The 25,273-nt window shown below is 52.0% G+C and overlaps 1 protein-coding gene across 7 annotated transcripts in view; it reads right to left on the bottom strand.

Moving 5' to 3' along the window:
- TSPOAP1 (TSPO associated protein 1) overlaps positions 1-25,056 on the bottom strand; it is a 66,770-nt gene extending 41,714 nt beyond the window's left edge. For 5 of the 7 annotated variants that reach the window (XM_040082153.2, XM_040082160.2, XM_040082159.2 and 2 more), the window contains exons 1-7: positions 24,890-25,056; positions 13,146-13,253; positions 11,430-11,558; positions 9,219-9,395; positions 5,766-6,020; positions 1,217-1,324; positions 317-400 (exon numbers count right to left, since the gene is read on the bottom strand). In XM_040082153.2, the coding sequence (XP_039938087.1) occupies positions 317-400; positions 1,217-1,324; positions 5,766-6,020; positions 9,219-9,395; positions 11,430-11,558; positions 13,146-13,253; positions 24,890-24,916 (888 nt within the window). In that variant the 5' untranslated portion in view covers positions 24,917-25,056. Of the gene's footprint in view, positions 1-316; positions 401-1,216; positions 1,325-4,717; positions 4,800-5,765; positions 6,021-9,218; positions 9,396-11,429; positions 11,559-13,145; positions 13,254-24,889 lie in introns of those variants that run through there. The other 2 variants (XM_040082154.2, XM_040082162.2) reach the window with 2 other exon arrangements.
- Positions 25,057-25,273: the final 217 nt, after the last annotated feature.

The raw sequence follows: 25,273 nt of genomic DNA, 5'->3' as shown, positions 1-25,273 counted from the left end.
TGGTGTTATTACCATTTCAATATCTTTCTGGAGTACCCGGAGTGAAAATGGCTAAGTATCTCCCCAAATTAGCAAAGGCCATGGAATTTCATCCAGTGATTTGTGTAGCTGTACTCAGCCCACAGGTAGCTGAAAGACTAAATAAACAATCCCAACCTTAAGGGCTGGAGCCCCAAATTTGTGACACTGCTCAAATAAACAGAAACACTGGTGACTCCTTATTAAGATGAACTGAAGAGAAACCAAAAGAGGCACATGACAGCTCAGCTCCTGTTCTCCCATTATGTTCATACCAGTAGGCAACAAGAACACTTACCAGTTCTTTGCATCTTTTATGCTTTTTCCTCACTTCATGCTCAAGGTTTTCACATTTTTTGCGCTTTTTCTTGAGTTCAACTTCCTGCATGAAGCAAACAGAAGTAGATCAGCAAGCCTACACTCTTACAATGCATATGAAATTCAAGCCCAGTTTCTCAGACCCAGTGCTGCATTAGTTATTTTTATTTTCTTATGAAAATCTCTCTGTGACAAACTCAAATAATGTAGAAACCAAGGGAGATTTTTCTAAAAGTTAAGAAAATCAAAAAATAAAACAACTATTCCTCTCTTCCCCAAGCCTTCAGTCTGGAAACAGTTCTGTTCCCACATGTGTGGACTGTTCCTATTTATACAGAACAGCAGAGAGGACAAGGTTGGGGGGACAAAACAACAGAGCTGTATAAAATTTTCGTCTTTAAACACGAGCTGTGCTATTTTAGCTCCTGTTCTAATTCCAGTCACACCTAACACAGCACAGACATGCTCTTTATCTGCAGCTACTTGCTACCCCTCAGATCGAGAGGAGCTGCTAAACCTCCCTGTGCGCTGTCTTAATTGGTGGAATAATTCCCAAGGGACATATTCCTCATCCATATCTGTCCCCAGTTCACATAAGTATAAACCAAACACAGCACAGAACCTACTGGCATGTCTCCCTCTCACTTGAGTGTGACATATTCCTCTGGCAGCCCAGCACCTGGAGCTGCCACCCAGCAACACTCTGCATGCAGATGGCCTGTGTTTTCCTACTGATTCCCTGAGCTTCCCACTTCTGCAGAGCAGCAGCACCTAAAAAGACTTCGGGCCCCAAAATCTCTACCTGGATTGCACATGTGAAACCCCCAAAGAAAATAACAAAGTAGCACAGTCCTTCCCGCAAAGGAGGTTCACAACTCACCAGCTGCTGTATCTGTTTGCTGCTCTCCCGGCTTGTTACTGAATTTTTGGGAGGAAAATTTTCATGTCCTTCAGAGGCAGGTCCCAGTGGTTGTACACCTGCTTCCACCTGAAAGCAGAAGAGATGCCAGAGAAAAGGAAAAGGGACTTTCCTGGCAGCACCACCCAAGAAAGCAGTGCTCCACAGGGAACTCCTGATCTCTGAGCTGCACCACTTGGCATGGAGAAAGCTGGACACCTTGCCAGGGATCTCTGTGCTGGGAATCTCCTGGAGCCCAGTGCCAACCAGCCCAGCTTCCTGAAGCATCCCCGAGGAACAGTGGGCTCCCGGAAGCTCTCAAATCCAAGCTCCCATTTGTGCCTCACCTAATGACTCAATGAGACTCAATGAGACTCAATGAGACGCAGCAGCAACACCTTTCATGGCCCTCCCCAAAGCGATACAGAGAGGAGAAGGGAGAACACAGCCCACAAAGGGCAGAAACAAGTGAAGATGTCAGAATCTACGGGCAGGGAAGAGCAGACAAACGCTACCAACAAATGCAGCATCCCACATCTGCTGGGAGTTGGGAAGGGCTGAAATGGTAGCAGTGCCATGGCTTATGTGCCACCACCAAACCAGATGAAAGGAGACACTTTCTATACACATTTGAACCCAAGTTTCTAACAAAACACCTTTTCATTTGAGTTACAGACAAATACACCTTAATCCTCTGAATTTTTGTTCTCAGTCAATACTTGACATTGTCTGCCCAGAATAAGCTCTGACTGCAGGGCAAGGACTGAGACACACAGAAGAAAAAGGGCCTTAATAAGATTTTAAACATCAAATCTAAATTTATTTTTGATAAACAGATTTTAGGGACAGATCTTTAAGATCATCAAAGCAAACCTGTACTGTGAAGAAGCAGTAGGACTTTATGAATCCATCTCAGCCTCAGCCTTCAGCTGACCTCTCCTCAGACATGGGGCTCCTGTGGATGCTGAGATTCAGTGCTGAGGGTTCCATGGGATGAGGTCTGAGCTCCCTCTACAGCCAGTCATTAGGGCAGTGTCTAACCACTATATCTAGGATGTGATTTTAAACCTATTTTTGGCTTGAAAGACATAGGTTTTATCTATACTCATGGCTCTTCTGCTGAAAGCCTGAGAGCTCTAAGCGCTCACACTCAAGCCCAGGCTACCAAGGATGTCTCATTTTTTGCTACAAAGAAAATTTTGAAATCACCTCTCATGAACCGATCATCCATGGAATAAAGTTCACTGCAAAGTCCAACAGTCTGAGCACTGACCAGCACATGGAAATCTTGGGATCCCCCACTCAACCCACAGCACCTCAAGGGTCCCAGTACTTGGAAGCTTTCAGGTCTGCTGTGAAACCTGTTTTTAACTGTGGAATAGCCCTGTGGAAATGTTTCTGAGACTTTTTCGTTTTTCAATCACCTTGCTTATACTAAGTTTCAAACTGGTATTTCAGAGAATCCCAGAATCACTGTGTTTGGGAAAGACCTCCAAGCCCATCCAGTCCCAGCTGTGCTCAATCCCCACCTTGACCCCAGCTCAGAGCTCCGAGTGCCACCTCCAGCCCTTCCTTGGACTCCTCCAGGGATGGGGATTCCAAACCTCCCTGGGCAGCCTCGCCAAGGCCTGACCACACTGTCCAGGAAGAAATTCCCCTTGATGTCCAACCTGAGCCTCCCCTGGCCCAGGCTGAGGCCGTTCCCTCTCCTCCTGTCCCTGTTCCCTGGGAGCAGAGCCCAACCCCCCCGGCTGTCCCCTCCTGTCAGGGAGTTGTGCAGAGCCACAAGGTTCCCCCTGAGCCTCCTTTTCTCCAGGTTGAGCCCCCTTCCCAGATCCCTCAGCCCCACCTGGGGCTCCAGCCCAGGGTACTCCATGGTACAGGATTCAGCCAAGGGACTGGCAACAGCCTCCTCCCTACACCAGTGCTGTCATATTTAGCCTTGCTGACTTATTTGTCAGCCAGAAAATCTTATGGCAGTGAGGACAGACTCTCCTGAGTCAGAGAAACAAAGCACATGCATGAGAAAAGCCATCTTGTCTGACAGAACCTGCAGAATGAGGTGGAAATCAAAGTATGGAAGGGTCATTCAAGGAAGGCAAAGCAGGGAAGAGGGAAAAAAAAAACCATCTGTGCATCCCTCTTCATCACATCAGAATTTGGGGGGAAACAGTGGCTGAAATCTCAAACTATGAAGAACAAGGCTGAGAACCTCTCTGAAACTTAACTGTCTATAAGAAGTATAGAAGCCAAGAAAATAAACAGTAACAAACCACCAAGATTATGTAATATTCACCCCACGGTTCAAAAACCCCTTTGGCATGACCTGAATCCCTCACTTCAGCAGGAACTGAATCAATACGTAGAGCAAGTCACTTCTCCAACACTGCCTTAACACATAATACTTGGGAGATTGCAAATGCCATGCTTTAAGAGTATTCCAGAGTTTTAAGCATATTCCAGTAGACATCTGTAGAAAGACAGACCAGTACATTCGACACCAGTTCTGAGCAAACTGATAGAAATTGCATAAAAGGCAAATACTTTTAAAAAACCCAAATAAGCTTACACTGTGGCAAGGGAAACATATTCACAGATCTATAAAGAGCTTTTTTAAGATGTCAGTAAGTAAGTGGTTGAGGGAGACCCAGCAGGAACCCACTTGGGTGCTCAGAAGACATTCAGCTGTAGTCCTTTAACAGGCGTCTGTAGACACTGAGACACCACGGGGTGAGTGAAGGTTTTCTCTTGGGTAAACATTCAGTAAAAATGAGAGGGCTGAAAGAGGGAGCAGGAACTGTGCTCTGCAAGTACTGATGCAAATACCACAAGCAGAGACAGTGGTGAGGGCCTCGGGACACTGAGTGATGACAGAGACTAATGATGGTTTAATAAAGAGTGCTTAGACAAAAAGGTAAAGAGATCTTTTGGGAAAGGAAGAGAAAGCTTCATTATGCTATCATATATATCAATGCCACAGCGTCCGGGATGCTGCTGCACGCTGCTTCCCCAAAACAAAACTGACAGAGAAAGCACACAAAGGAGGGAGACAAAGATGATGAACACTGAATAATGCAAGAGACTGGAAAGAAACAAAGAGAAAAAAACGACTGAAGGAGAGGGGTTTATAAATCCAGGAGCGACTTGGACTAGGCGGACAAGGAATGAATAGTCAATGCATCTGCTGTAAGAGCCGGGGCAAAATAAACGAGAGCAGCTGGAGGGAAGGTGGGGGGAAGATGCGCAGCCCGATCTCCCACCGGGGGATGTAGGATTCTCTCACACTGAAAACACGGGAAGAAACCGGGAGAGCCCTCAGGAGCCAAATCCTCCGGAGCCCACGGCTCGGAGACTCCTGACCCTCCGCCCAGAGGGCTGCGGGGCACAGCGGCACCCGCGGCCCGGCCCCGGCCCGATCCGCCGCGCTGGGCGAAGCCGCTCCCCGGCGGGGCCTCGGGGCCGCCCGGTGCAGCCCGGCCTTACCTGGCGGCGGCGAGGCCCGGTCCGAGGCCCTGCAGCAGCCCCGGCCCAGCCCCGGCCCAGTGCAGCCCCGCTGGGCCCCGGCCCGGCCTCAGCTGGCGGCTGCGCGGCCGCGGCGGGGGCGGTGCCCTGAGGCGGTCCCGGATCTGTCGGGCTGAACCACTGCGGGCGGAGGGGCGGCGGAGCCACCGGCCCGGGCCCCGGAGACACCGGGCGAGGGCGAATTCTGCCCCTTTGCTCTGGTGACACCTCCTAGAGCCGCCTCCAGGTGGGGGGCGGGCAGTGTTGGACGGAGTCTAGAGGAGGCCTGGGAGCTGCTCCCAAGGCTGGAGCCCCTCTGCTCTGGAGCCACGCTGGGAGAGCTGGGGGTGCTCACCTGGAGAGGAGAAGGCTCCAGGGAGAGCTCAGAGCCCTGCCAGGGCCTAAAGGGGCTCCAGGAGACCTGGAGAGGGACTGGGGACAAGGGATGAAGGGACAGGACACAGAGAATGGCTTCCCACAGCCAGAGGGCAGGGATGGAGGAAATATTGGGAAGGAATTCCCGGCTGGGAGGGTGGGCAGGCCTTGGCACGGGGTGCCCAGAGAAGCTGTGGCAGCCGCTGGATCCCTGGCAGTGTCCAAGGCCAGGTTGGACAGGGCTTGGAGAAACCTGGGATAGTGGAAGGTGTCCCTGCCCACGGCAGGGTGTGGAGTGAGATGCACTTTTAAGGTCCCTTCAATCCAAGCCGTTCCATGATTCTATAATGAAGAAACATTACCTGCTATCCTAGGTGGAAAAACACAGCACAGGAGCCCTGTGCTAGGGGAAACGAGCAGGACTGAACTCCTGCCATGGCTCAGTGTCCCTGTGCTGGTGTGGGCTGCCAGCAGCATCCACGTCCCTCGTCACCCTGAGACCTGGTGCCGGAATCTGTCCCTTTGGAAACCAGCACTGCGCCTGTTTGCAGCGGATGTGAACCACAGCCCTCGCCTTCTCCAAGTGAAGTTCCCTAAGAAGAGCAATTAACTGAGTAATTAAATAGCCAAACTTTCCAATTGCTGATTGTCTTACCTCCCTGCCAGCTCTCCCTCCCAGCGCTGGGTCTCCCAAGGCCTCCTTCGGTCGAGGTGCACCTTTGAGGCAGGAATTTGTCCGTCCCAGACGTGTTGCAGCACCGGGCATGGCACTGCCTGAGCTCATTTTGGAGGAACGCAGGCACTCCTTGAAATTCTTGAGCGCAATCTGCCTCTGGAGCCGCAGCACCTCTCGCTGGGATTCCCGCAGCAGGCGGTCAAACTCGATGACGTTCAGGCAGCGAGGGTCGTCCTGTGAGAAACCATCCATGGCACCATGGCACTGACAAGCTCCAAAAGGTGGGACATGTCCCATCTAACATGCAAACTCCAAAAGAGGAGAGGCCGGGAAAACCCAGGTAGTGTGGCACACACCCATGGCTGATTCCTGGGTCTCCAAAGCCTCAAAACTCACTTTACATCCTTTATGCAAGTACATTATTCCTCATGAAGATAAAACTCAGCCTGTAATGCTCCTGCAGCTCTCCCAGCATGATGTGCAGGGTTTTTCCAAGCATGGGCCATCTCAGCACATGCCAGCAGGGAGCGTGGCAGGATATAATTTCACAGCCCAGCCAAACCAGAGCTCTCACTATTTTCTGTACTCCTTGGAGTGGATGCTGGCAAGCACCAGGCTTTGAGAGGCTGCAGGAATGAAGAACATCTGGGATTTGGTCAGTTCTTCCTCAGGATAATATTTGGTTTCCTAACATTCTTTTAGGAATTTCTCTCCTCTCAAGACAGTATGTGTGATGGACACTTATCTATAGCACAAAGGGTCACTCCCATCCACTCTGACCCAAACACAGCAGCTTTTGAATGAAAGCAACACAATCTGACTCTCACAAAACCAAGGAGAAAATATCACCAGCTTGCTGGATTCCTTAAAGGTTTCCAGATTTCAGGAAGCTGAAGAAACATGTCCATACGTACAAAATCAGGTTATGAAAAACTGTCTTTACAAATCTGCTGCTGGAGGAGACATTGTTCATTCCCCTGGAAAGATCCAAAGACAGAGAATTCAAAACATAATTGGTATCCAGGACAAATCTGCTTCCCTGTTTGCTTCTTATTTGCCCTAAAAATAGTGTGTGCTGTATAAAGGCAATTTGTGGGGAGAACCATGGTTACTCTCACACTGTAAGGGGGAAACTGAGGCAGCATTAATGGGAACTGATTATAGATTCAAGAAGTGAGCAGCTGGGCTCCCTCTGTGCCAGACCCATGTTCAGGCTATCAGGGTAGTAGTTCTTTAAACAAGATTGGCTGGGCCTATGTATAAAATCTCCCTTCCCCCACCACAAAAAAGCGGCTATTCCCAACAGACAGCCTCTGGAGGCTGGGGGAACAAGGGAGTAGGAAAAAAGCTCAGTCCTCCCCTCAGTTTCTATTATACCCATCCCCTGCAGCTGCTCCCCCCAGTCCTCCACTTCCAAGAATCCATGCTGCAAGAAATTGCGGCCTGGATTTCGCTGGAGCCAGGGTTTGGTTGGAAGCAGATCACTGGAGTATGATCTCAGGAAATTATTTTATTCCATCCTGAGTCCTGGCTTTGCAAAACAAGGCAAATGCATTTGCAGTCCAGGGTGCAGGTTGTGAGTCCTGCTACTGTGAGGGAGCTGAGTGGATCCATTTCATAGCTACTGAAAAATTTCTACTGATTTAAATACCCAAGATTAAAATTGATTTGATTACAAACTCTAAGCGTGCACATCATATCTCTGAATAAAACACCCTTCATTGGCATAATGCATTTTGCATGCTGCAGACAGATTAGGGGAATTTGGAATTTTAAGTAGCTGGAAATTAAAATTTAATGAGCAGTTTGCTTGGAAGAGAAATGGGAAAAACAAGATCAGACAGAATTATCTATATTGCTCTCTTTTCTGTGGATTCCCTGCTCAGGCATCAATGCCCTGGTTGCTGGTGCCACAGACAGGGTCACCTTCTGGGACAGGGTGGTCACCCAGGTGAGCCTAGGAAGGCAGTGACTGAATTCGTCATCCCTGGGGGTTGCACCCGTGTGCTTTTTCTTGGCCAGGAACAAACCTTGCTCACCCACTTCTGTCACATTCCTTTACAATCTGTCACTCTCCTGTCCCTAGCAGGTTCAGGTTGCCCAGCACACTCTGCTGGGAAAATCAGAGTGCTTTGGAAAGGGTCTCTTCCCCTTTCTTTGGTGGGTTGAGGTGAGAAATAAAAGGAATGGGAAGGAAACTTCTTGCTGACACTGCAGAGCACAGAAAGACCTGGATCAGTTTGTCCTGTGGTTTAATCCCAGGAAAGATCAATGGGGCAGCTCTGTACAAACACCAAATACACCTCACTGTACTAATCCTGACTAGATCTACATTAGGGAAAGACTGAGAATCCACCTTCAAACCTGTAGTTAAACTGAACATATGGGGAGCTTGGGGACAAAAATAAAGCTGTTTTCAGTGAGGAAGTATCTGTCACCTAAATACCACGTGAGTAGGACAGGTAGAAGTGCAAGTGTTCAGCTCAGCTGGGGGCAGGGAAGTAGGGTGGCACTTGACCATATTTGCATTAGCAAAACAGGGGGAAACCAGCATGGGCCCAAGTGTTACTGAGGTCCTCTGGAGATTTGAACTGACGTAAACTGCAAGCATGCAGTTTGGGAATCAAAGATACAACTGAGATGCCCAGCACTGATTGCTTTAGTCACCTTGAGTGGGAACCATCTCACCCAGCCCCAGCTGTCAGCAGAGGCTCCTTTCAGAGCCATCACAGAGAAGAGCTTTGCAGGAGCGACACATCTAACCAGTCCTAGATCTCGGGATGAGCTGTATTACCACTTTATCCCACCATTTATATTGGCATGGCCTGTGCTGGTACTGAGGGAAATGCAGATCACCAGCCCAGGAGCAGACACCAGCTCTGGGGATGGTTTCATGAACACCCAGCCCTGCCTGGTCATTTGTAGCCTTCGTCATAAACATGTCTGGAGGCACTAAGTTATCACCAGTCTCATGGTGGCTGTGACTCCTCAGAAAGCTGCAGCTTGAGGCTTGGGATCAACACTGGTTTTTGGGAATGTGCTGGTTGGCTTCACAAAGAAATGCTTTAAAAGGAGGCCCTGCTTCTACATCTTCCTTGCAGCTCAGCCCTTTGAAAAGTCACCTGTGTCTGTGGCTTCTCGGGGTTTTCCAGGGAAGGAGTTTTAGTCATTGCTGGAAATGGCAGCTCAGATCCATGAACTGATGGAGGGACGAGCAGGGTGTCCCCAACACACTCTTCTGGAGAGATCCAGACACTCTCTGCCTCACACTCCCGAGAGTGTCCCCATTCAGCTCACACATCAAATCCCCTCCCCTATTTTCAGCCTCCACTTGAGACTAATTCCCCTTACACCACTTCCTGGAGCCTGGTTTCCATCACAGCTATTGCCCTTGTACCCAGCCCCAGAGTGATGTCCCACAAAATGTCTCACCTTCCCTGCCAAGAGTTTAGCCTGCAGTTCCCGGCATTCCTGCTGCAGAGCTTCAATTTGCTTGTCTTTTGCTAGGAGAGCACTGGCTTGCTCTGTCAGGTCCTTCGCACGCTGGCGAGCAAATGCTTTTTTGCACAATTCCAGGCTGGAGCCCTTCAGAGACACTGGAGCAGCTACCTACACCAGAGAGCAGTGAGGTGTCTTTGTGTGTGATAACCACCATTCCATCCCCCCTTGGTGTTCAACAACCACCACCCAATCACCCTTTGGTGTTCAATAGCCACCACCCCATCACCCAGCATAGGGTGCACTGTCAAAAAATGCAGCCTGGCCCAAAAGGACAGACAGACAGAGGAGCAGGAGAGACCTATGGAAAAGTAGAAGAGGAAAGACTGGACAGAAAAGTGACGCAAAGAAAAGGGGGGAAGGACAAGGTACTCAATAGGTACAGCGAGCACAGGGGCTGCAGTCAGGGCAGAAGTGGGGAGGGGAAGGAGAGAAAACCAGGATGAGGTAAAAAAGACAAGAGAAGGCAGCAGATAGGAGGGGAGAATGGCAGGAAAGATAAGCATGGGATCAAATACAGCATGGCATCAAGGACAGACATGGCCAAACCAGGAAGAGAAACAGAGATTCCATGGTTTTCTAGTAGGAAAGAGCTCCAGCATGGATGGGCAGAAGATAGAGGGAAAGGCAGAGGCTAAGGAGAGCCCAGCCAGGCCCAGCACAGCCAGGGAGGACTGGGAGAAAAGCAGAATTGGAGGAAAATCAGTTTAGGTTCACATCCTCCCTGGGAGGGAGGAAAGCATAAGGTGGGGATAGCAGTGTGCTCAGGGGGAGCAGGGCAGGCAGGGACAGGCAGCTGGCTGAGTCCAGGGACAGGCTCTGCCCTGGCAGGAGCTGAGGCTGCCCAGCACAGTGTCCCTGGGGTGTCCCTATCCCTGGAGATGGCTCTCCCACTGGTACCAGCACCACAGACTTGGATGAAGGGGCAGTTCAAACCCTCTGTTCATCCCAGTCCTACATCCTGCCCCTGGGTTTATCTAACTCTATCTCTCTCTGCCCAGCTGTTTTCATCTGCACAAGGCCTGATAATCTGGGAAGGGGATCCACTGCTGCCAGATCAAGAACCTATGCAAAGTTTTCTTCCCCAGGTCTTCCCAAGAATCTCATGCACATGCAGAAGCTGTGTTGCCCTGGCTCCACAGGACCTGGGTACCAAGCACTGGAGGGACCTGGTGCCAAATTAACCCTGGCTTCTCAGGGCCCTTTCTCTGGTCCTACCTCCATCCCACCCTCCACAAGGCTCAGCCATCCCAGCACTTGCTGCTGTCAGGACACCTGGGCCAGCAAATCAGTTGTCCAGGACTTGCACAGGCCCTAAACTGTCTCCACCCCAAAGTTTCACTGGGAAAACAAATAAAACAGTATTTGTATATGTACTGGAGGGTCTGCATAGTATGTCAAATGGTTTCTCTTAACATAGTATCTGACAAGTCCGTCTGTTGCCTTGCAAGTACCAAAACCCCGCGACAGATGGGTGACACAGTGCCTGGGGACAGAGAGGGCAGCAGAGCCAGGAAATCCCTTCTCTCCAGCACAGCTTTCGCTTCCTCCTTTCTATCCTAAATGACTTGAATTCCCCATCACAATCCCTGCTTTTCTTCAGAAAGGTGTGCCCAAGATCCCATACCCTACAGCCACCTCCCACTGCTGCTTGCACCATGTCACACACTCCAGGGTTCACAACAAGCTGCTCATGGGCTGGAAAAAGCAGAAGCCCTGTGGTTTGCGCAGCATTTCCAGTGCGGTGTGGATGGGACAGAGCTGCCTCTCACCCCTTCCTGTTTTGCTTCACCACACTCCTTTTCTTATTCAAATCCTTCCTGTTTCTTTTTGATGAAGTCAGATGAATTATTTTCATGACTTGCCCAAAGAAAGCTGAGTTAATTACTTCAAACTATGACCTTACAGTAAGAAACCAAGCAGGAAGAGATCCCTCAAACAAGCCCCCAAGAGGGGTAGAGAAGCTGGCAATGACTGGGGTTGGTGATTCTTGCTCTGCCCACAACGTGCAAAGCATGTTTGCTGTAGGTTTAAGAAAAAAAAAGAAAGGTCTTTCTAGCTCAATGGAAGCAGAAAACCAAAGGTCCTGGTGGTGAGATGCTCTCCCAGCCCAGCACCCCAGCTGCAGCAGGTCCTGGCACCCACCACTCTGAGGTTTGCCTCCTGGAGCTTCCGGGCTCTCTCCTCCAGGCGCTTGGCAATCACTGCCAGCTCTGCATTCTTCCTCTTCAGGTGCTTCACCTTCTCCTCTGTCTGGGGGAAGCAGCTCCTGCGCTGGAGAGTACAAGGAGAAGTTGGAGGTGAAGCATTTGCTCAGGAGCCAACATCCCTGCCTCTACCTGACCTATGTAGGGTACACAGGCCTTTTCCCAGCCAGGGCTTGGCCTGGTCTCCTAGAACTATCCCAGCTGTTGAACACCAATCTCTGTTGCCTCTCCAGTCCCTGAAATCTGTGTTTTCCTGTTTTTGTTAGTGTGACCTCTTGGACTCCATGAGATGACCCTCACCCCACCCCAGACCATCCCACGTGGTTCCTCTCCATCCATCACATCCCCGTCACAGGCTCTGCTAGGACTCAACGTGTCTCCAGCATCAGGGTATACTGGCCACCCACCCTCTGGGCTTTCTCTTCCAGAGTCTTCCCAGTTTATTTCCCCAGGATTACAGGACTCAACACGTCCCTGATGATTTGTAATACACCACCACAGCAAGCTTATCTGTGTCCTTCCTGTCCTGACACCAAAGCATGAGCAGGAGAAGGAGACAAAGAACTTCATGATATTTGCAAAGCAAATTTCCTTTTTCTTCCTATTGATTCTGTTCATTCTTAATCCCTTTTTATTTGTTATCTGTCTGTTCCAATAAGCTGCCACTTGCCCATGGCTCCTTCTCCCAAGGTCAAACCCAGATGTGTTGTGCCATCTTTTCACATCAGCAGAAATGTCATGTCGACTAATCCTCACGATTATTTCCCTCCCTCCCCCTGTGAGAGTGCACCATGGGTGCCTGGGCTGCAAGGCTGAGGCTGATTTTTGAGAGTCAAATTTGACACACAGGCTTGTGCTTCAAAAAAAATCTAGATGACTGATAAGGGGTAACCCCTCGAGGTGCAGGTCATGCTGAATTTATGCTTTTAATGTAAGAAAATTATCTAAAATATGTGTTTTTGGATGGGGTGATATAAGTCTGCAATGCTGAGCAATCAAATTTGCCCAGTGTGGCTGGGCTGCACCCCCCAAACTGCAGGGCTGATAAGGGGTGATGCTCTCCAGTGAGGATGCAGGAGGGGAATATCCCCTCTTTCCTGAGAGTCCTGGCTGCCCACCTGGGGAGTCAGGGGTGAGGGAGGGGGCAGAAGGCAGATGGCTCTGGCTTGGTTTTGGGGTGCAGCTGGGGAGGATCTCGGTGCTGGGCTCTCATGGGAGCAGGGGGCAATGCTGCACTGTCACCCAGAGCCAAGGCTGAGTGAATCAGTGTTTCTGCTTTTCTTTTTCAGAGTAAACAAGAGCGACTTCCCCTGCCCAGCCCTGCTCTGCACTGCAGAGAAGGGTCCAACTCCAGCTGATGGCTGCAGCATGAAGGCACCCAGGAGACCCAAAGCACCCAGACCTCCATTGTCCTCTGGCCCTGCCCAGATTATCCCATGAATTCAAGAAGCATTTGGACAATTGTCCTGCACATGGTGTGACTCCTGGGGATGGCTCTGTGTAGGGCCAGGAGTTGGACTCGATTCTTGTGGGTACCTTCCCATTCAGCATGTTCTGTGATTCTGTGATCTCTAAGAGTTGGCAGGAGACAGCAGCTCTCTGTGTCTAGGACTCCCTCCCCACAGAGCATCCCACAGCAGCATCTCCTGCTCACCAGCAAGCTGTTCTCCTCGGCCAGGCTGGAGCAGCGGTGCCGCAGGTCCTCCAGCGCACTCAGGAGCTTTGTGTTCTGGCTCACAAGGAAGCTGTAGTCAGCCCCACTCTGCAAAACAGCACAGAGAGGCAAGGCAGGGCTTCACCTGCCTGAGGCAGGGACTGCAGGTCCTGCAGGACCACAGGGATTCACCACGGGGCAGTGGCAGAGGGGCTCACACCAGCCCCGTGGGGAACCCGGCCTGGCTGTGCCAGTGGCTGACAGGGTCAGGGTGCTGGTGGCCAAGGGTGGCATGTGGGGGCTGACTTCAGGAGGAGGCAAGGGGCTGCATGTCCACTGGGGGACAACTGGTCCTTGAGGCCACCCTGAGGGTGACAGCCGCCATCTCCATAGCTTTAAGAATTCTTTAAACTTCCACTCAGGGAAAAAGCCCAGACCCTTCTGTTGTCCTGAGCCATGGTACCATCCAAACTGGCTCAGGTGAAACACAGACAGAGTCAGCAAGACCAAGGCAGGCAGAACACAAGTTCTGGCACCCCAAGCATGTGTGCTGCTCCCCACGGCTAAGAGACCCACTGGCCTCCAGCACCACATGGCTTTGGAGGCAACCAGACTTCCTCGACCTCTTCGCCATACTAGCACACATTTTTGGCCCAGGAGTGTGCCCAGGAGCCAGACCCCAGATCTTCCTCTCTGTGTCAGCCTTGGCTCCGGAAGAAGGTGACGTGCAAGATTCTTTGCAAACGCCACCTTCATTTTGCCACCTCCAAAGCAGCAGCAGCAGCAGCAGCTCTGCCGGGAGCTGTGTGTAGAGTTTTGCGGTTGCTGCTTCCTGCCGAGAGCAGCTCACCGCACGCTCGCTACCGGAGCCGGCTCCCAGCAAGGATTTCTGGGCATTAGCAAAGCTTGGAGCCGAGCTGTTGCTTCATAGCCGCCATATGGCAGCGCCTTGGGAAGATCCAGCCACATGTTTTCCCAGGAGCCAGGCAGGTCTTGCAGGACCCGCTCCCAGAGCCCAACAGGTCTCCGCTGAAAGGCTGTGACCTTCCCAGTGTACACAGCTCTGCCCTGCAGTTTTTCAGCCAAAGCTGGGAGGGAAACATCCCTTACTCCCAAAGGAATGCTGCCCAAGCTTTCAGGTAGCAAGAGCTCAGACAGGAGTTCAGCTCCAGGAGGTCTGAGACTGGCTAAAACTCATTACGCTTTTGAACAATTCTTGTTTCTCCATTGTGTCCATTGTAAAGACAGGGCAGGAGACCAGTGCCACCGAGTTCCCTCCCACTGAATTCCCCAGCGTGGTGCCATGCCCGTGGCTCTCCCAATCTTACACCTGCATGGAAATGCCTTGACAAAGCAGGGAGGGAAAACACAGCTGAAGGAGGTTGAAAACAACAACAAAAAAAAACCCCAGAAGATGACACGCAGCCCTTCCTATCAGCCTCACGTGGTGTCCCCAGTCCCATCAACCCCTTGAGACACCAGGATATGACGTGGCAGAAGCTGACAGGCAGAGGGGTTTGTTGGTTCCCCACCTTCCCCACAGAAATCCCAGGGTTTGTGAAAGCTGGAGTGAAATGCCCCATAGAAAGAGACTGTACTGCTACCCACACATGGGAAAGCAAGAATACTTCTTCCTCTATTTTTTTTCCTCCTAGGCACTCCAGGCTACTGTTCCAGGGGACATCACACTGCAGCACCTGGGTGCCCTCTCCTGCTCTCCAAAAACTTAGGGCTGCTCCCAGGGATGGTCACAGTAGGCCCAGGAACAAAGGAAATCTCTGAACCCAGCATCCTAGGGATGCCAAGAAGCTCCCCTGGGCGCTGTGTGTCCAGTACCAGCTCCTGCAGCATCAGTCCCACCCTTGCAGCTTTACAGGGACAGTGAGGTGTCTCAGAGACCATTTCCTCCATCACCAGCTCCAGGAACAGCACAGCACTTTCTCGGCCTAGGAATCCACATAGGGGACACTGCAGGTGACAAAGAGGGGACAAAGCAGGGCAGGTTCATGGGGAGAGGGGTCCTACCAGCATCTCTTGTGCTGTGCATGGCAGTGCCTCAGGCTGGTCCCCTGCTGCCACCTCCAGAGCCAAGCCCTGTGATGAAGTCAAAGTGCATTATTTCCATCTCCTTGCCACTGCCAAGAGGCCTCAAAAATCTCGACTGTGGTTGCCCTGAGACAGGCAGAGCACCGTGAGCCAGCAGCCTCTGCACTGGGATGGGAGCAGGAGAGCTTTTGAGGAGGATCAGATGTGCTCCTGCCTCCCCCACCAGCCAGCCAGGACTTACGGCATCAGCAGCATGGGGTTTCGGTAGGGGACAATCAGCACCTCCAGCATGGCATGGGGATATTTTGGGGCCCTACATTCAAATTTCTGCACTTGAAACCCCATTTCTGCAGCCATAAAACATTTCATCAGGACAGGATGCAAGGTGTATAACCCCTCACCCCCACCATGTCAGGCTGCCCCCAGCTCAGCCTGAGGTTTTGTGTCACAACTCCAGAGCCCATGAAATGGCAAAGGCTGGCATGTCCCTTCCCATTCAGTGGATGTTGCAGCCTCCTTGGGCAAGGTGCCATGGAGCAGGAGAGTGTGGCTGCGTGCTCCAGGCTGGGGCCAGGCGTGGGGCCAAGCCTCCACTGTGCCAGCATGTCCCTCTGCGGCCACAGCTCCTTGGGGCTTTGCCCAGAGAGGCACAAGGGACAGTAGCAGCACGAAGACGTGGAGGCAGGAGATCCTTGCTGTGCCAGGATGTCTGTCCCGCGAGGGGACGTCACTGCCACAAAAGCTTTGCCAAACCTTCCCACTGGCTCTGAGCCACTGCTGGCTGCATCAGCTGAGCCCTCCTCCAAGACCACAGAGAGCCTGGAACCAAAGGGCTGTCTAGACGTCATCCCACGCTCATTAAACATTCATTTCCTATAATGAAATGGCTTTTAATTTATCGACCGCTCTGCAGTTCCTTAAGATCCCTCGCTGCACAACACAGCCTCGCTGCTGGCTGCACTCAGGGCTCCCACGGTGCCTTTCATGGGGAGTAGGAAGAAATTGTTAGGGAGAAGAGGCTCCGGCCAAAGTGACTCATCCAGATGAAGACATACAGAAGTGTCAGCAGGAGCTGGAATCCATACGCATTCCTTGGTCAGGGAGGTTTTCCATGAGCTGAGGCAGAGCTGACACCATGGGGCAGCAGAGGGGGTCTCCAGGCAGCCACATTCTCCAGATCAGGAGCATCCTTGGCCACTAAAAAATTAACCTAAAAATTAACACAAGTCACGTGGTATTTTGCCACAGGGAAAGTTTCTAAAATGAGAGGAAGGCCGGAGCAGAAGAGGAGAGATGCTGAGGGAGGAGAGCAGCAGGCATATGGCTTTAAAGCCTCTGTTACAGGGACATCAGCATCATCTGTCATCTGTTTTGGCAGGTAGAGCCCAAAAGTTTCTCCAGGATACACTGAGAACAGTAAAGAAAAGCCTCAGCATGGCAGCTGCCAGAAACTGCTGTTTTTTCACCTGAAAGCTTCAAATGCACTAGAGAGCTTCAGTGACTTTTGCAGGGAGAGGTACCCAGGCAGGCTGCTAAATGGGTCACACAGGCAAAATCCCTCTGGAGCACCCAGCATCCATCACAGTCCTTAAAGTCCTGCAGAAAACTTGCAGGAGGCTGTCGGGGGACAGTAAATCAGCCAAGCACTGCCTGCAGCTGTGCTCTGCAATGCGGCTGGGGCTGCGCCGGCCCCGTGGCACGGCCTGGCACCCACCAGCCCAGTGCTCCCCCAGCCAGCCCCAGGGAACAGCCAGAGTCTAAACCCAGCCTTGCTTTGAAATCCCTGCCAGATGAGGAGGAGGAATTTACCAGGTGGCCCCATGAGCAGGAGGTCTCAGGTAGCCTTTGGAAACAGCGTGCCCCACACCTGATTTGAAAACAAACCTATTTTGAGGGTGTAGAAACTATACACAATTTGAAGGTGTATAAACTACTGACAATTTCAAGACTGCAGCCAATCCAGGGTCCAGTTCCTGGGTTTGCTTTGCAGGAGTCACCTCTGAATACAACCCCCCTCTGCAGACACGTTGCAGAATGATTTCCCAGGTGAAGCTATCCCAGCTCTCCTGATGTCTTGGGTATATTAAATCCACCACCTCGCCTTCATTTGAAATCATTGTCCCCAAGCCTTCACCATGTCAAAGCCCTTTAGCTGTTCATTCCACTTGACTTTAGTAATTAGTTCCTCAATCCTCTTCACTTGGAAATGAAGCCTGTCATTGCCAATCCATTTTCTCCCCTTCCAGACAGTTTCAAAGGACTCAGCCACAGGACAAAGTTATTTTCCATAGGCTGCTATTCTGCAGCGCCCTCACTGCATGTTAAAAGCAAAACAAAAATAGCCTCACCTCCTGTTGGGTCAGTGAGCAGAGCCAGCCCCAGCGCTGCTGCTGCTGCAGGCACAGCAAGCAGGCAGCACACCCCCACCCAGGGAACAGGAGCAGTGCTGCCAAAGGTATGGGAGGTGTAAGAGACATGCCTGGGATGAAGCTTGATTATCCTGCCACTTCTCTGACAGGGAGTGTGTCCCACTCTGCTTGTCCTGCTTCCTTCCTGCATTTTGCACTGTTCCTGGTTTCAGACACAAACACGTCTGTTGTGCCTTTGCCTTTAGGGCACTTCCCCACAGCCCTATGTGCTGCCAACTCCCCTTTCCATCAGTCAGCATTTTCTCCTGCTGCCCATCCCTCTTCCAGCCTACTACTTGCCCTTATTTATGTGATTTCCTCATTTATCTGATTTTTATCACCCCATGTAACAAATTCACGGAAGACAAAATCCATCCAAAGCTATTAACTTCAAAAATCCTGCCTCCAGCATAAGGAGTGCTGGAGCCATGAATTGGAAGACATTGGGGGAATATTCAGGGGAGCAGTCACTATACATTTGCTGTTTCTCTACATTTCCCCAGGCATCCTCTCCTGCACACCCTCTGACCACTGCCAGCTCTTCATACGCTCCCGACTGGGTGTTTAAAATGAGATACAGCTAAAATTGGAGTCTCACAAAACCAGGTCCTCTCTATCTTTAAACCCTCTGTGGAAGCACTGTTATAAATCCCAGGAACACAAACCCAGCTATTCCAGGAGGAGAATAATCAGCTCAGTAGCTCTGATGGCCCTGGCTCACTGTCCTTTGATGAGCTCAGCTTCTCCAGCCACCCAGCCAAGGGAAAAATTAATGTTCCTGCAAAACTGAGACAGGGAGGAATGTGAGCAGAAAATAAACTCACAAGGCAGAGGATCAGCTCTCCAAAACCCAAGGCTGCAGCCGGGTCCGGGGTGCAATGCGGCACAATTCCTCACCTTTGACAGCAAATCCAAAAGACGGGAGGATTTGCAAGGAGATGAGAGAAAATGACACTGAAATACGCCATGGCTGCTGGGAGGGTGGCTCTGAAATGCTCCTGAGGTGCTGCACATGTGCTTCCTCATCCTTCACCAAAAAACAGAAAATAGGGCAAGGAATTGTGAGGAATGGAGGGTTTGGAGAAGCCATGGGGGACTCTGGCAGGGGACAAGTGCTGCTCAGGGAGCAGGTTCTCCTCTGGCTGAACACTGCTGGTATCGTCAGTTCTTTTGTTTGTCCAGTTTGCTCCTGGCCCTGCTCTCCAGCAGGCGAAGGAGATGTGTTCCTGCCTCCAGACAGCCATGACCCGCCTGGAGCAGAGGCATGACACGGTCTGTGTGGCTCTGGACAGGCTTTCCCCAGCTGTGACCCAGCTCTCTCCGTGTTAAGCACAAAGTGTTTTGCAATCCCAGGTTGCGTGTGGCCGCAAACTGCAGCTGATCCATCAGATAACCCGCAGCAGCACCAGGTTGTGCAACACCCCTCAAGTACAGGAACATCACCCTCCTGCTCTTGGGCCACTGTGTCAACCCTGGCCACCGCTGTGACCCCCGCAGGGTCCCTGCCCCCTACACACCTTGTGAGAAAGATAACTGCATTTCCGAAGGTGAAAAAAGGTACAAAGCCTGTTCTACCAACTGCCCTTTGAACACTGGTGTGCAGGTGTCTCCCTTGCCTCTTACCAGCTTCCAGACTGACGTGGCCAAGTCTTTGGCTCTTGGTAAAGCAGGACTGTGCTCCATCCCCACTGCACTCAGGGGACACTGCTGTTTCACTGCCCACGTGGGGAATGTGTGGAAGACAGGCTGTGCGCCACAGAACATGGTCAGGCTGTAACATTCCGAAGCCAAGACAGTTAAGCTTTTTCCCCCACTGCAGAATTTTCTGGGTGCTGCTGAACAAATAATTGAATCTACCCATGCCACAGTATTTCAGCTATATTAAAAAAATGCAAAATGTAGAAGATGTGGGAAGCAATGTGTGAAAAACTTCAGTGCAAACACAGGAAGACTTCGCAAACTCTGCTGCTGTGTACTCATGCACATTGCAAATCATTTGAGCTAAAATATGGGTACTGGCTTACTATGAGATATTTTTGGAGCTTTTTGTCACTTAGCTCTAAGCAGAGGTCAGTCTGCAGCTCCCAGTGCTGCAGGCTCAGGCCCAGACCACCCTGAGGTCTTTGTGGAGCATCTGGACTCTTTCTTGATGCCATGTGTCAGATAATTCTATTTTGTGAACGTGCAAAAAACCCCCAAACCCCTGGTGAAGAATGATAAAATTTAGTCCTTTCCAGGTTTGGTAATTGATGGTTGGCGTAGGGATAATTGTTCTCTGATATCTCGTCTTTCCTGTAACAGAAACTCTAATCCAAAGAAACACTCCCAAGAAAGGCAATGAGACTTCTACCTTCACTCTGGGAAGCCACTGAGCTGCAGCTCAGTAAATTCCCTGCCCGTACACAAGAGCCACAGCCCTCTAAGAGGATCACGGCTTGCAAACCAACACCAACTCTCCTTCTCACCACAGAGCCTCAGCAGCAACCTCCATGACCACAGTTGTGCTTTGATTAAATGGAAATACTCGATTCCTCTCCATATTCAGCTCTGAAGAGGTATATTTGCTCTTCCACCTAGCAGAGTACATCAGGGAGCTGAGGGGCAGATTTTGTATGTACAAGTCAGTTTTTGCCCAGAAATCTGCATTGCAGTGTCTCACCCACCTCTTCCTGTTTTCCAATTCACTGGCAGCTTCCCAGGGGCCAAGAACACCTTTTCTTTTGGGTCACATTGGCTAAAAACCTGCTCTAGTTGCCCAGGCTATGGCATGATTTGATAGGAGGAAATTGTTCTCTGTGAGGGTGGGGAGGCCCTGGCACAGAGAAGCTGAGGCTGCTCCTGGATCCCTGGAAGTGCCCAGAGCCAGGCTGGACAGGGCTTGGAGCAACCTCCAGGTGGGATAGTGGAAGGTGTACCTGCCCACGGCAGGGAGTGGGACTGGATGGGCTTCAAGGTCCCCTCAATCCAGACCACTCTGGATTTTGTAATTCTAGGTTGGGATCAGTGTTCTTGCTCACCTTGGTCATGGTCTGGCAATGGCCAAACAGCAACACGGTGTGACAGCCCTGTCCCAAATCTGATCTCCACCAGCCCACTGGAGCCAAGGACACAGGGAGGAGGCACTGCTTGGTGTTCCTCACCTTCCACGTCCCACACAAGTGACCCGGCCAAGCCGTTTGGACGTGTCTTTGCAAAGAAGGCATGAGCTTAATCAGAAAAAGAGCTAAAATGACCATTGCCTTCCCCTTCCTAGTCTTACTTTGCCTTGTTATCCATCCATTGCTACAAATAGAGAGGCACTGGCTCTTCCTGTCAGGCAGCCGCCTGAAGTGACCATCCACAGTGCTGCAGCAAACAGCACTAAGGCATTTGCAGGAGGCTGAGCACTACCAAGCCAAGGAAAATTAATTTACTCAGATTTTGAGCATGATGGAATACAATCTTCTAATAGGGATTGCAGGAAATGGCAAGAACTGGCTTCATTGTCCAAGATCTCCCTGTCCTACTGCCATCTTTCATTCTGCTGACCTACCCATCCCAGTCAAGGGTGCAGCTCTACACACCCTCAGACACTAAATGAACAGCTTTCCAGTTTTGCCAATGGAAAATTTGAAGCTCTTGAAAGACCACAAATTCCTGCAAAAGGCACTGAGCTTATCATTAAATGCAGCTTGGCCTGAGCACTTGATGTGAAGGATATTTACCAGCATTTTATAATTCTTCCTGTGTCTCTGCTTTGTTTTATTAAGCCCCACTGGGACCAGCGGGTTTTTGTGGCTATTTAAATGCCTGCTCACTGGAGGGCTCCTTGATTTAAGCATTTCCAGTTGGGTTTATGGATTTATTGAATATTCTCAGCTCCACATGACCTCAAGGGAATCTGAGGCTTGGATTTTAAGAAATTCAAATCCAAAGCAACCTCTTGTGATTGAGAAGAAGTCACGAGAATCAGCTTAGAGCACCCTAACTGTGCCCCTTACCTGTGTGGTTCTGGGATGGGAACAGGGAATGGTCAGCTGCTGAGCTCATCTCTTCCACGAGTGATCTGGGGAGATGAGTAATCCTGGAAGGGAAGGATGCAGGGAATATGCAGAAAGTGAACCACCTTGATCCTCTTCCCTTGTCCAATGTAGGGCACCAGGAGGGAGCCTTCCCTTCAGCAACCTGCTCCAAAACCACCCTGAGGTTTCCAGGGCCAAAGCAGATCCCCCTGGAGCAGCATCCCCTGGGAGATGCAGGCAGCTGAGCTCTTGTGGAAGTGCTCTAAAATCCTTCTGATAGCATTCTGGGAACTTTCCAATTTCCAGACAGACTGTATCTGTGCCACTTTAACCCCATTCTTCCTATGCAGACAACATTTTTTTCCTTCTCTGATATTCATTACTTGGATTCCTTCTCTGATATTCATTACTTGGATTTGGACCCTACCCCTGCAGTGCCTGGAGATTCTCAGCAGGAAAGTAAGTTCTTATGTCTCATGTCTACACAGAAATTTTGGGAAGCAGGACCAGAGCAATTCCAAAGACGCAGGAGGAAGGATAAACTTGTGACAACCCCCAGACAGCATTATCCAGCGGGGCCATGGTGGGATACACTGCTCTGCAGAGGAGCTGGGAAAGCCTGCACTGCCTTGCAGGATGTAGGCATGACAAACAGATGGAGAGATGTGGGTACAAATCTCAGCAAGGAAAATTCCCACCAGGTTATGGAGAACATTCCTCTGGTGGGATCCCAGCCCCTGGAGATACTCAACACTTGCCTGGTCAGGACATGATCAGCCTCTTCCATCTCTGGAACCTTCTGGGGGCAGGGGCCGGATGGGAGGTGCCAAGTGTGTCCCCTTGTCCCACCTCCCTAACTCCAGAGTTCTTCTGCCAGCTCCCAGGTGGGAGAAGGGCAACAGCTCTCCACACTCTGCACTCAGGAGAGACCCAGACAAGAACACCAAGATTAACTTGACCTACAGACAGTCTTAATGCCTCTCCACAGCCTGTTCCCGAGGGAATAGCTGAGCAGTGGTGGCAGAGACTGGGACACACAGCAAGAGCTTCATCATAAAATCAACATCTTTAATCAACTCTGTCAGCGATGAGCCCTCAGGAGGCTCTTCCCCACACCAGAGAGGTCTCCCTGGAGGTGGCTGTCCTGTTCACACAATGCAGCTCTGACATCCCAAGGACAAATGTCCTAAAGGAAGCCTGGCAGCACAACACACGGGACATGTTCCAGCCTGGACAGGAGCAGCAAAGCTTTGGAGGGGAGCTGTGCAAGCCTGTCTTGGCCCCAGCTCTAACATAGCACCTTGTCCTCAGGTTGGAGGGTGTTGGTCCACAGCCCAGCAGCACCAGCACTTGCTCTGCTGGGGACAGCAGCACTGAGCTTCCTCCTGGGGCTGAACTGGAAGCCTTTCACATCCCGAAAGACACTTGGCTCCAGGAGAAACTGCTGGAATTTTTTTTTTTTTTCCCAAGGAAAAGACAAGGTAATCTTTCTGGAGGTCATAATCAATGTTAAGGATGGTACTGCCATGGTACCACCAGCACCACCCCAATGACATCACAGTGCCACTGTGGCACTTGCCATGATGCAGCTGAGTAACACCGTTCTCACAGCACCATCACTGTGGCACCAGAGCACATCACACCAGCACGACCAGTCCCACCACAGTGCTGCCCCAGCACATGGAGCTATGATGGTACTACCATGGTGCTGCCAGAATGCCATGGGAAGGTTCTCACCTAGCCAGGAGTCTCCAGGATCACAGGGAAACATTCAGTGCAGCCCAAGGACCAAGGCAAACTGGATGGCAGGTGCTCGCAGTCACCTCCATAGAGACCAGTGGCGGGGACCCACTGCAGGGATCAGCAAGAACTGGTGCCCAGCTCCCACCCCACAGGTGCAGTTCAGCTGCTGAAGCACCCACAAACACCCCTCTGAACCAGCCACTTTCTCCTTCCAACCCCAGCCTTCCCACCCAGGCTCCCACCAGGACACAGAACCTACTCCCTTGCCAGCCAGCTCTCCCAAAGGAAAGCATTCCAGGACACACTGGGCAGGGCTTGTGGCAAGCTGGTCTAGTGGAAGGTGTCCCTGTCCATGGCAGGGGCTGGAATGAGATGGTCTGTAAGGTCCCTTCCGACCCAAACCATTCCATAATTCTCTGAAGACAGTAAGTCTGGCACAACCGACTGGGCTCCTGGGATACCAAAGAGGGATGGGAGAAGAAATCCATCCCATTCTGCTGTCCTGTATTTTGACTGTGGTGCTTCTGGCACAGCCAGGGCTGGGGTCAGAGTCAGACCAACTTTCAATGTGGACTTTCCCTAAGCATCACGACAGACAGCCCTTCAGAACAGACCCTTAACAAGCCATGCTGGAGTGAAATCACATTCTGCCTTGGTGGGTTTCTGTGGGCGCCGCTTCTCCCGCAGGCTGCCCCAGGCTGCTCTCCCAGCTGGGCTCAACAGCACGGCACAGCCTTGTTCAAAACGCCCCTGCCAAACCCCGACCAGCACTGGCTAGCTCCTCTCCCCTGTGCTCAAGAAGTAAAGGTTCAGGAGCCGTTTTCTCCCCTGTTTTAAAATCACCACAGAGCTTCCCCAGATCCCAGGAGACCCCAGGAAGATGACCGAAGTTCCCCACGGGAAAGGGTGGCAAGCTGTCCTAAACAGAGTGAGCCGATGAACTTCTGTGACCTAGATCAAGGCAGTGAGACCCTGAGGAAGCCTTTTGGGCTGTTTTTAGGGAGATGCTGCAGGGACTGGGCATTGCACTGCCCCGAGATGCCCGAGTGCTGCCTGCAGGGGCTGGTTCCTCCTGCCCTGGAGGTACCCCAAGCCCTCCCAGGGCTCCCCAGAGAGGAGAGGGGATGCTCTGGAGGAGGGTGGCAGTGAATCATCTCCCTGCCACTACCTGCAGAGCCATTGATGCTGCGGGAACGGAGACATGCCGCAGGGATGGCTCAGCCTCGGCTGCTGCAGGGCTGTGCCTGCTCCAGGTGGGCTCTGCCCAGCGCTGGCTCCGTCAGGGCTCCGGCGAGAGCCCGCACCAGCTCCAGCGTCTTCCAGGGCAGAGGCAGCTGGAAATCCCTGCTGAAGGGCAGCAAAGGCTCCGTTCTCTCGCGCGGGTGTGTGGCAGCGGCTGTTGCAGGTTCCAGCCCCGTGGGGATGGTTTTTGTGGGTGGCTCAGCCGCAGCCCCGCGCTCCCAATTCCCCGTGCCCGTCTCGTACCGAGGTGACATCCCCCGCCTCTCCCCCAGAATGAGCAGACACAGCCCGACCCCCGCCTTACCTGGGGGAGTCTGTCTGTCCGGTCCATCGCTCGCAGCGGCCTGACGAGCTCCGGTGCGGAGTGAACCCGCTGGGGGTCTGGCGGGGGGACGCGGGGGATAACCGAGGACTCCTCCTGGGGCTGGGGCGCTCCGTCCCGCTCCGACCCCCGCGACAGCTGGCAGCCGGCTGTGTCACCCCCCGCGCCTTCACGCGCGTCCAGGTCCGGGCGGGCGGAGGCGGCGGGGGCAGCGCTCTGCCCCGGGGCCGCGCCGGGCGCGCCGCGCTCCGGCTCCTGCATGGCCGGGGCAGGGCTGGGCTCACTCCGCACCGGACGGGGCTGCCCGGGGCGTCGGGAGCCGGCGAGGGAAAGCCGAAGGCATCAGAGCGGCGGCGGGAGCGGCCC

Source organism: Hirundo rustica, chromosome 19, assembly GCF_015227805.2.
Source record: "Hirundo rustica isolate bHirRus1 chromosome 19, bHirRus1.pri.v3, whole genome shotgun sequence".
In the NCBI taxonomy this organism is placed as follows: domain Eukaryota; kingdom Metazoa; phylum Chordata; class Aves; order Passeriformes; family Hirundinidae; genus Hirundo; species Hirundo rustica.
Note: the sequence above shows the minus strand (reverse complement) of the source record. Positions and strands in the feature narration are given on the sequence as shown.